The 12,065-nt window shown below is 42.5% G+C and overlaps 1 protein-coding gene and 1 long non-coding RNA gene across 7 annotated transcripts in view; one reads left to right on the top strand and one right to left on the bottom strand.

Annotated features, from left to right (window-relative positions):
• Window positions 1-1,873: 1,873 nt before the first annotated feature.
• On the bottom strand, window positions 1,874-11,935 carry LOC138738678 (uncharacterized). 2 transcript variants are annotated; one of them, XR_011341672.1, is made up of 3 exons: window positions 11,045-11,935; window positions 2,623-2,694; window positions 1,874-2,015 (listed from the first exon to the last, which is right to left on the bottom strand). It is a non-coding gene; the product is annotated as an uncharacterized lncRNA (long non-coding RNA). The 2 variants fall into 2 exon arrangements; XR_011341673.1 differs by having other exon boundaries at window positions 11,392-11,935.
• Window positions 2,729-12,065, top strand: part of ddx3xa (DEAD-box helicase 3 X-linked a) — an 82,063-nt gene continuing 72,726 nt past the window's right edge. For 2 of the 5 annotated variants that reach the window (XM_069889338.1, XM_069889336.1), the window contains exon 1: window positions 11,520-11,840. In XM_069889338.1, the coding sequence (XP_069745439.1) occupies window positions 11,796-11,840 (45 nt within the window). In that variant the 5' untranslated portion in view covers window positions 11,520-11,795. Of the gene's footprint in view, window positions 2,750-11,519; window positions 11,841-12,065 lie in introns of those variants that run through there. The other 3 variants (XM_069889349.1, XM_069889342.1, XM_069889343.1) reach the window with 3 other exon arrangements.

Here is a 12,065-nt window from a genome sequence, read left to right as displayed (position 1 = left end):
ACATCTCTTTTTCCAACTGGCTGGCATTAGTATCGACCTCTCTGGCTTTCATTAAACCCCTCACCCTTTTCCCAATCTCTTTCTCTCCATTCTTACTTCATCCATTATCATATCCAATTAACACCTTTTGTGGTTTGGATTTCTCTCCCATTGTTTGAATTCTGAGGCTTTCTGAGATTTCCTGCTTCTGGTTTATTCTGCTTATTCCTCGAAGTAGTGAAGTGCCTATTAAGGGTCGGCAATATATCTTTATCTCCTATAGACGCTGAAAAGACCGGCTGAGTTCCTCCAGCATTTCCAAGTGTTTTTACTTGGATTATTCTTGCAGCCCTTGATAAACAATGGCACTACTTTTACTACTCTCCAGTCCTCTGGAACTTCTCTTGTCTTTAGTGATGAGTTAAAAATGTCTGCCAAGGCCACAATTTCCTTCCTATCTTCCCACAATGTTCTTGGATGCATGGTCAGGACCCAGAGATTTCACCATCTTGACACGATTGAATACCTCTTCAGGACTGATGCAGACTTCGGCTAGGCTATTTTTGGTTACCTCCTTCACCTGTAAATCCTGTTCCACAGTAAACACACTTCTCAAAATAATCATTTAAGATCTTTCCCATCTTCTCTAATTCTACACCTAAATAGCCTACCCGATCTTTTTCTTTTTTTTGAATATTTTATTTATGATTTTCCAAACTTAAACTCAGTTACCAACATGATCAGTGTCAATGTTAACAGTATCAGCATTGACTACAATTTATAATGATCAATTCTATACAATGTTTTCTGCAGAGTTCAAGTTCTTTCTGTCCCCCTCCCTCCCTTCCTCCCCCACCCTCAGTATTTAACACAACACTTTACCTATAATCACCCCATCCAATCTTAAGGGAACCTATTCATTCTCTTGAGACCCACTCATTCTCAGTGAACTTGTAAAATATTTTAGGACTCTCCCTTACACTGTCTGCTAAAGTCATCTCCAATCCTTTTTTAGCTCTCCTTATTTCCCCCTTTTCTGTTACCGCACATTCCTTATAATTAGCACAGGATTCCCTCATCTATGTACCTGTGTTTGATATATGCTACCTTTTCCTTTCATATCTGTGCCTCTATATCTTTTGTTGACAAAGATAGCTTTACCTTTTCATTCCTGTTCTTTACTCTTCTGGTGATAGTGTTACCACATTTGCCAAATAGAGGACACCTTGTTCAAATTTAAATTCAAATTTATTTATAATTTGCATATACATTCATACATTGAGATAAAATAGTATTACTACTGTAAGGTAAAACATCATGAGATGGGAATGTGTAGGGAGTTACCCTGTACAGGGCAGTAACAAGAAGGGGAGGTGTCCTTGTACTCCTGTTAGGTAAAACATCATGAGATGGGAATGTACAGGGCTGTAACAAGATGTAAATGCATCCTTGTACTTACAAGATAAGAGAGACATTGATGGATTGAGAGGCAGGAAGCTAGCAGGGAAAGGATAGCAACAGTTTTAGTCATTGGACAAGTAATGATATGATGATGTTCTAAGCATGTATCCAAGGGTATAAAAAATCACCATTTTGCTGATAACGGCAGAATGCATTCTCCGACTAACTTTGTTAGTCGCAAGTGTTACAATCCGGTAATAAAGAACAAAGAACCCTGATTTCGACTCAGCCTGGTGTTTGTCTCACTCATTCATGAACAAAGCAGACCTAACACTACATGGGAAAAACTTGTATATTAAAAATATTGGTTACACGGACAACTGGATTAACTTAAATATTTAATCAAGTTAACTTTATGCTGGCGAGACACTGTCACCAAAATATTCATTTCTTATCCAATTAAAATATAAATATTTAAATTACATACCTTTAATTATATTTCAATGATGACTTGGCTCTCATTAACAGGTCCTTGTTTTGCAAAACTTGCATATAAAATTCCTTGCACTGACAGTCTATGTTCCATTTGCATTGTAACATAGCTTCTACTGTGGTCACATCCAACTTAATTCATTCTTTTGTCCATTGAACATACATTAATGAGAAAATACACTCAACATTAGCCAGTATGCTGACATGTACAAGTTCATTACTTGTCACAACTACTTAACTGTTTTCAGGTGACTTCCTTCAAAGTAATAGTAGAGTTATTTAATGTTTTAGTTTTAATGAAGTAAAATTCAGGTACTACAAATAAAATTATTGAAAATTCCAAATCATACAGCTCGAAACTGGTGAATTTTGCAATTTATTTTTAAAAAAACCTTAATACAGGACATTTAAGGTGTCCTGATAAAGTCAGTTTAGGACACAGGACATAAACATTAAATACAGGACAACTGACAACCCTATCTGGGAATATGTTTGACCTTATGACACTTTCAAATTACTCCCATTTGACAGTCATACTCACATTTGCCTCCAGTCAACTATTGCTAACTTGCATAATCTTGTCGAAATTGGCCTTGCCCTAATTTTGGATGTTAACCCAAGGACCAGTATTAGCATAAATGAAAAAATTTAACCGTTGCTGCATCTGCAGGTACCTACCCCTCCAAGGAGCCGTCTGAAAGACAAACAATAACAATACAGATAATTAACACATATCCTCCTCCAACTTACAGATAAAGCCTCCAAAGATCCATGGAACAGATATTCGCAGGGTATCCATGCGCAATCATCGTCAACGACATCCTAGGAGGAAACACTTACTGTGATAAGGAGTCACATAAAGAGAGTCAGCCCATCGGTAAGTGGCATCCTGGATGACACCATTGCTGCTTCACAGAACTTTGCCACGAGCAAAGTATGACCAAGGCACTCTACCGGCTGAATGTCTGCTCCCATTTTAAAAATATTTTATTTAACTTTTATATGCAAAACATGGAATCAACAAAAACAGTAAATATTGAATACAGAGTAAAAAATAATAATCTTTGATACATGATGGCTATAATCCCCATCTTCCCCCCCCACCCTCCCATGAATAGTGAATAAAGTAAAATAAGGAAAGAAATAGACCCCAAAGAAAGAAATGCAGAGATGAAGAAAAAAAAAGGGATTGTCAGGAGTCCGTCATCTACACATTTTCAAAATTTACTTAGATTTCAACATACACACACCTACATTTATCTATCTATCTATATATACACACACATATCCACATCTTTCTCTCATATCTCGTAACATAGCCTTTCAGTTCTGATTTTTATGTTCATGTACCTCCTTCATGATGGTCGTGGATCAAAGATACTGTGTGCTGGATGCAAAGCATTGCCCTATTTAAGCAATGCTCCCGGTAAATATTAAGAGAGAAACTGGAGACGCCAGTGACCTTCTGCATTGCCTTCTGGTCCAATGTTTTGAAGCTACTATACCACGCAATGATGCAGCTTGACAGAACACTCTCAACTGTGCTCCTGTAAAAAGTTGTCAAGATGGGACCCTGTACAAATCAGAAAATTTTAACCAATTGACAAAAACACCATGTGTCACTCATTCTCTCATGGTTTCAATTCTATCACAGATATTTCCTTTATTTTCCCAACCACCTTCACCTTTCGGCATCAATTCAGCCAGCGAGGTGTTCCAAAGATCCATGAAACAGATATTCGCGGAGGAGTCACGTGATGGAGTAGTGGCCGGACGGTGAACTCCAGCCCTCTCCAGAAAAGTCGGGAAAAACAAGAGAAAACACAAAGGCACAGAAATAAAAGTTACAGAAAAGTGAGTATAAAGGTGGAAAGAAGATGGCGACAAAAAAAGAAAAATCGAAAGCAACGGTAAGAAGAGAGGAAGAGAAGACAAAGGAGGAAAAAGGTGAAGGCCTTACCTGTCCGAAGAGGCCCGCTGCGGAGAGAGAAACCCGCTCCCTCAGGTCGGTAAATAATGGACTACAAAAATGGCTCGCAGAGCCGAGTAAAAGTGCGCAACCGCGCATGCGCGATACTTGGATTTTACTTGGATTATTCTTGCAGCCCTTGATAAACAATGGCACTACTTTTACTACTCTCCAGTCCTCTGGAACTTCTCTTGTCCTTAGTGATGAGTTAAAAATGTCTGCCAAGGCCACAATTTCCTTCCTATCTTCCCACAATGTTCTTGGATGCATGGTCAGGACCCAGAGATTTCACCATCTTGACACGATTGAATACCTCTTCAGGACTGATGCAGACTTCGGCTAGGCTATTTTTGGTTACCTCCTTCACCTGTAAATCCTGTTCCACAGTAAACACACTTCTCAAAATAATCATTTAAGATCTTTCCCATCTTCTCTAATTCTACACCTAAATAGCCTACCCGATCTTTTTCTTTTTTTTGAATATTTTATTTATGATTTTCCAAACTTAAACTCAGTTACCAACATGATCAGTGTCAATGTTAACAGTATCAGCATTGACTACAATTTATAATGATCAATTCTATACAATGTTTTCTGCAGAGTTCAAGTTCTTTCTGTCCCCCTCCCTCCCTTCCTCCCCCACCCTCAGTATTTAACACAACACTTTACCTATAATCACCCCATCCAATCTTAAGGGAACCTATTCATTCTCTTGAGACCCACTCATTCTCAGTGAACTTGTAAAATATTTTAGGACTCTCCCTTACACTGTCTGCTAAAGTCATCTCCAATCCTTTTTTAGCCCTCCTTATTTCCCCCTTTTCTGTTACCGCACATTCCTTATAATTAGCACAGGATTCCCTCATCTATGTACCTGTGTTTGATATATGCTACCTTTTCCTTTCATATCTGTGCCTCTATATCTTTTGTTGACAAAGATAGCTTTACCTTTTCATTCCTGTTCTTTACTCTTCTGGTGATAGTGTTACCACATTTGCCAAATAGAGGACACCTTGTTCAAATTTAAATTCAAATTTATTTATAATTTGCATATACATTCATACATTGAGATAAAATAGTATTACTACTGTAAGGTAAAACATCATGAGATGGGAATGTGTAGGGAGTTACCCTGTACAGGGCAGTAACAAGAAGGGGAGGTGTCCTTGTACTCCTGTTAGGTAAAACATCATGAGATGGGAATGTACAGGGCTGTAACAAGATGTAAATGCATCCTTGTACTTACAAGATAAGAGAGACATTGATGGATTGAGAGGCAGGAAGCTAGCAGGGAAAGGATAGCAACAGTTTTAGTCATTGGACAAGTAATGATATGATGATGTTCTAAGCATGTATCCAAGGGTATAAAAAATCACCATTTTGCTGATAACGGCAGAATGCATTCTCCGACTAACCTGTCCGAAGAGGCCCGCTGCGGAGAGAGAAACCCGCTCCCTCAGGTCGGTAAATAATGGACTACAAAAATGGCTCGCAGAGCCGAGTAAAAGTGCGCAACCGCGCATGCGCGATACTTCGCACATGCGCGATGCGAATGAAAAAAAACACACCGACGGGAGGGGGGACCAGCTGGGGAGTCGATCTCCACAGCCGGCAACGACAGCTGCAGAACACCTGCAGCAAGAAGAGACCACAGAAGACAATAGAAACAAGAAAGAAGAGGAGGAAAGGGCAACAAAGAAACAACAGATGGTCAACCCAGAGGAAGAAGAAGAGGAAGAGTATGGTGAAATAGAAGAAGAAAAGAAAGGCAAGGTAAAGGATATACTTGCTCTTATTAAAGGATACATGGAGTCATTTAAAGAATGGCAAACACAGGAATTTAAGGATTTAAGAAAAAGAATAAACAACACAGAAGAGAAAATAAATAAAATGGAGATGACCTTAACAGAAATGGGAAAAAAAATGGACAAGATGGAAGAGCGGGCAGTAGCAGCAGAAATGGAGGTAGAAAACTTAAAAAAGAAATTGGAGAAATCTAATAAAAAAACTAAAGAGACACAAGAACTACTAGCTCAAAAAATAGATACAATGGAAAACCATAACAGAAGAAATAACATAAAGATAGTGGGCCTTAAGGAAGATGAAGAAGGCAAGAATATGAGGGAGTTTATAAAAGAGTGGATCCCTAAGACCCTAGGATGTCCAGAACTACAGCAAGAATTGGAAATAGAAAGGGCACATAGAGTATTGGCCTCTAAACCACAACCACAACAAAAACCAAGATCTATTGTAGTAAAATTCCTAAGATATACTACAAGAGAAAAGGTACTGGAGAAGACAATGGAAAAAGTAAGAGAGGGCAACAAACCACTGGAGTATAAAGGGCAAAAAATCTTCATTTATCCAGATATAAGTTTTGAACTCCTAAAGAAGAGAAAAGAGTTCAATACAGCAAAGGCGATTTTATGGAAGAAAGGGTATAAATTTATACTAAAGCATCCAGCGGTATTGAAAATATTTATTCCAGGACAACAAAACAGACTATTCTCGGATCCAGAAGAAGCACGAAAATTTGCAGAACAATTACAAAAATAGACTGAGGGAGGAAGACGGGTAATGAGAGTTAAAATGATCACGATTGATATGTATGTGGGTAAAGACAAAAATAGACTGAGGGATGAAGACGGGTAATGAGAGTAAAAATGATCACGATTGATATGTATGCGGGTAGAGGTATAAGAGTGAATAGAGACAATGAGCATACATGAATGTATCTGTACTTAGAGGAAAATATAGATAGTATAGACAAGAATTAATAAGGGAAGGTAATGGAATAGAGAGAATAAGGAGGGAATTAAAAGAGTGACCTTTGTGACATATGAAAAGTGAAATCTTTTCTGGGGGAGGCGGGGTGGGGGGAAATAGCGGTCACTGCAAAATCAGTTGACGCTTGCGAGTGGATTCGCAAATCCAAATGGAGAGGGGAGATGTGGTTGTCCGACAAGGGATAAAGGACAACTCAGGAGGTGAAGGGGAGATTGGGGATAAATAAGATAGAAATAGGAGAATAAGGAAAATGTTGGATGTTGTAGGAATGTTGTCTTATAAAGAGTTGAAAATAAGAAAACAGAAATGGAAAAGGAGGAAAGGTAATGATGGAAAAACGGAAAGAGAAGATAAACAAAATATAAAAGGGCTACGCTGAACTATATGTCTTTAAATATTAATGGAATACATAACCAAATTAAAAGGAAGAAACTACCAAATTTAAATGAATAAATGTATTCCATTAGAAAAAATAACATATTGGTTAAGAAATAATATTGAAATATTCGAACAAGTATAGGAGCCTTACATTAAATACAATAGCGAAAACCTACCGGGGACAAACATTACCTAAGTTGATGGAAGGAGAAGGAAAGAAAAGAATGGACTCAGTAGAATTTCTGGTGTATTTTTGTTGAATGACAACATTGTCTGACTGGCTTAATGCAACCTAGATTGTATACCTAAAATGGATGAGGGGGGGGGTGGGGGGGTGGTTTGGGAGGAAAGGGGGGGGGGGAGAAAAAGTCACTGTATATGTGTGAAAAAGAAATAGTGTATATCATGGCTAATGTGATTTATGGTGTGAAAAATAAAAAAATTAAAAAAAAAGAACAGATATTCGCAGGGTATCCATGCGCAATCATCGTTGATGACATCCTAGTAGGAGGCAAGACCACAGAGGAACACAACGCTAACCTAAAAAGGGTACTGGACAGAGCAAAAAAAGTACACCTACGTCTGAATGCTAATAAGTGCAGGTTCAGAGTGAACCAAGTGGGCCACTTATTCACAAAAGACGGCCTAAAAGCGGACCAGTCCAAGACCAGAGCTATTAATGAGTCCCAATACCTAATGATGTCACATCACTCCAAAGATTTCTAGGCATAGCAAACTACTTGGGCAAATTCATTCCAAATGCCATTCAGTTGATCGCGCCACTATGAGACAGCTCACCCATAAAGACACAGAATGGTACTTGGACTGTGCCCACCAAAAAGCATTTGAAGGACTCAAGAAGCACATGGTGAGTCCACCAGTCTTAGCATATTACGACATCAAATGAGCAGTATTATTGACGTGCGATGCATCCCAACATGGTCTAGGAGTGGCATGCCTACAAGACGGCAAACCATTGCCTACGCATCAAGGTCACTTTCGGAAACAGAAATGGATTATGCACAGATTGAAAAGGAACAACTGGCAGTCGTCTTCGCATGCACGAAATTCAACAATTACGTTTATGGGAGACTGATAACTATCAAGATAGACCACTTACCGCTAGTATCCATTATCAGTAAATCCATTCACTCTGCCCCCGGTAAGGGTCCAGAGAATGATGCTGCGACTGCAAAAATACAACTTAACATGGATGGATCTGGCCGACGGATTATCCAGGGCACCCATCAGGAGTACAGCACGCCTTTCGGGTGAGATTGACACGTATGGTGTCATGGAAATACACCCCATTTCAGCCTCCAGACAAGAAGAGCTAATAAAACATATTGCAGATGACCGGGTGTCGACAACACGACTCACTTTCGTACAGGCCGGATGGCCTGCAAAACCAGAAACCTGCCTTGTGAAGTACAACTTTACTTCACGTTCAGAGATGATCTGATCTACAATGAAGGCATCATAATGAAACGCTTAAGACCAATCATCCCAGTGTCGCTTCGTGCCATGTGCATAGGAATCCTTCACAGGGGACATCTCAGCATTGAGGCAACTAAGCGACGTGCCTGGGATTTGGCATTCTGGCCTGGTATGGACGCGGATATCACAAAACATGTTCAGGACTGTGCAGTCTGCAACAGTACCAAAACTCACCAGGTCAAAGAAACCCTTCAGCTGCACCCAGTGCCAGATCTGCCGTGCAGCAGAGTGGCAACGGATATCTTTGAGTGGAACAAACAATAATACTTGGTGCTAGTAAACTCCTACACTGGCTGGTTTGAGATAGACCTCCTCAAAGAGATCACAAACCTGAAATGCCACTTCTCTGTTCACGGATCGCTACAAACAGTGCTGTCTGACAACGGTGCAGTTTACCAGCCAGAAATTCAGAGACTTCACAAGTGCCTGGGACTTCCAACGCATCACAAGCAGCCCGGAACTTCCCCACTCAAACAGGCTAGTTAGAGAGAACAGTCCGCAGCGCAAAGAACGTTATGGAAAGGTTGCTTAGGGATAAGTCAGATGTATTCCTGGACCTATTGAATGTTAGAAACGTTGACAGAGACAACGTCCTGGGCTAGCTGGCACAGCAGCTCATGTCTTGGCAAACCAGAACAACGCCTCCAGTCCCTAAGGAAATGTTGAAGCCTACACCCACCAACTCCAACGTAATCCATTCCCAATTATCGCATAAACGTGTCCTACAAAAGAATCATTATGACAAGATGGGCAAACCCCTTTCCCCACTCCCTGAGGGCGAGACCGTCTAGTTACAAACTCCCCAAAGGATACAACTTCTCCATCGGGCACACAAAACTCAAAACGGTCAACCAGTTTACCTATCTCGGCTGCACCATTTCATCAGATGCAAGGATTGACAACGAGATAGACAACAGACTCGCCAAGGCAAATAGCGCCTTTGGAAGACTACACAAAAGAGTCTGGAAAAACAACCAACTGAAAAACCTCACAAAGATAAGCGTATACAGAGCCGTTGTCATACCCACACTCCTGTTCGGCTCCGAATCATGGGTCCTTACCGGCATCATCTATGGCTCCTAGAACGCTTCCACCAGCGTTGTCTCCACTCCATCCTCAACATTCATTGGAGCGCTTTCATCCCTAATGTCGAAGTACTCGAGATGGCAGAGGTCGACAGCATCGCGTCCACGCTGCTGAAGATCCAGCTGCGCTGGGTGGGTCACGTCTCCAGAATGGAGGACCATTGCCTTCCCAAGATCGTGTTATATGGCGAGCTCTCCACTGGCCACCGTGACAGAGGTGCACCAAAGAAAAGGTACAAGGACTGCCTAAAGAAATCTCTTGGTGCCTGCCACATTGACCACCGCCAGTGGGCTGATATCGCCTCAAACCGTGCATCTTGGCGCCTCACAGTTTGGCGGGCAGCAACCTCCTTTGAAGAAGACCGCAGAGCCCACCTCACTGACAAAAGGCAAAGGAGGAAAAACTCAACACCCAACCCCAACCAACCAATTTTCCCCTGCAACCGTTGCAACCGTGTCTGCCTGTCCCGCATCGGACTTGTCAGCCACAAACGAGCCTGCAGCTGACGTGGACATTTACCCCCTCCATAAATCTTCGTCTGCGAAGCCAAGCCAAAGAAGAAGCCAAAGAAAAGAAAGAGAGATTGCAGTGAGCTCCAGTCGTACCTGCTTTCGTTGGAGGGAAAAGAATACTGGAGAAATCGGAGCCACATTCTCTTGGTATGAGAGCCAGCGCCATCTAATTGGATAAACTCAGCTTTATAGGAGGCCCAAGAGAAGGATGCAACGGGGCAACCACAAGATGAACAAGCCACACCGTCAGATATCAAAGTCCATGGGAAGGAGCAGTAGAGGTTGGTTGGCCTGACAGTGATATCGAGTCGCCAGTGAGAACAACAGGGATTGAGGAGGAGGTACAACCGTCCACTTCATCTGGGGGTTTATATAGGATGAGGGCTGGAAGGGTCTGTTGGCCGAATCCAAAATACCTAGACTAGCAGGTACCCGCATGTAACCCAATAGGGCAAGGGACAGTGAGCGCCCTTTCGAGGGACGTGCCCTTCCTGGGGCAACGACATGGACTTATCATTGTTGATATGTCTGCATACACAAATGCCTGCTGTCATTCTTCGTTGTGTCTCCGCAGGTATGAGGTAAAGAAAGGGGATGTAGGCAGTTGCCTACAGACCGCCTCGCACTACGTGCATGGGTTACCGTACAGGATGGATGCTGTGAGCATGCGCGAGGGGGCAACTGATAAAAGCACCCCCCCCCCCCCCACCAGTCGAGAGTGGATCTTGGGAGGAGCAGTTGCTTCCCCTCCCTGGGACTCACAGTTTACTGCGTTTACCTTTATTTGATAAAGTGTTTGGTTATTTAGCAGCTCTGGCCTCCTTTGAACACCAATCACATACAATTATTGCCCGTGTGGTCGTTCACACTGGGTGCCTTTTTAGACTGAAAGTACCTGAGTGCAACAGTGGAGTGAACGACCGACAATGAATTTTTCCAGTACCTTGACACTGCAGCAGGCTTCCTCCAAAAAGTTGCAGGATAAATTGCGGTTCAGGAATTGACTCAAAATTCCTGCCCTATCCTTTTTAGACTGCCCGAGTAGCGGCAAAATTCCTTGATTGTGCCGTGACATGCCTGAAGTCTAAAAACCCCTATGATCCTTCGTTCCCATTTCCCCAAGGAGTGGGGAGTAGGAGAAATCAATACACTGATGATCGTTTTCTCCAGGATAAGATGAGAAGCAAAACAAACCGTCCAACAGATGATCATAATAATGGGCAGGTTGCCGTGGCGAAGAGTCAGTCGGGACTGGACCCAAAGATAGATAGAGAGAGATCTAAAAACAACCTGCCATGGTGACTCTCGCGAGAGCGCGTTCGTCGGCTTCATGCGATCCGCAGCGCACCGGTGAGGAATCCAGCGAGTGATTGGTGGAGGGCGAGGTCACGTGCCGGGCCCCGTTTCCCGACGGTCCGTGCGCCTGCTGGTGATAACGAGAGACGAGGGAGTCGAGTGCGGTAGCGACGGTGGGGGTTGGTGAAAGGGTCGACGAAGCCTTCGGATACAGCACAGCCGCTCCTGTCCTTTTTCTGCTCACTTTGGTATTTGACGGAGCAGCAGCAGAGACGAAAGGGCAACTTTCTGAGGAGTATTTCTCCATTTTTTTTTGTTTCCTGTCCCGGAGGGGGAGAAAAACCAATAACATTTCGATTTTTCCTGGTCAGGATTTTTTTCTCCGTTTTTTTTTAGTTATGAGTCATGTGGCCATTGGCAATGTACTGGATCTAGATCAGCAGGTGAGTGTCGACTTCACTTTAATGGGGCCTTTTCATGACACTGCTGTGTCGAGTTAGCAGGAGGAGGACAGGATCCTTGTGCCCTGATTTGTTCCCCCCCCACTCCCCTTCCACCCACCCCCTCTCCCCACGTTTCGCTTCCCCATACCCAGGCCGCTTGCGGAAAGTCCGCCGGCAATGGCGGCTTTTGTCTGCCTTGGAGCCTCCCCGCGCTGCCACGGGGAG

Source organism: Narcine bancroftii, chromosome 7, assembly GCF_036971445.1.
Source record: "Narcine bancroftii isolate sNarBan1 chromosome 7, sNarBan1.hap1, whole genome shotgun sequence".
NCBI lineage: Eukaryota > Metazoa > Chordata > Chondrichthyes > Torpediniformes > Narcinidae > Narcine > Narcine bancroftii.
This window is presented reverse-complemented; position numbering and strand designations above follow the sequence as displayed.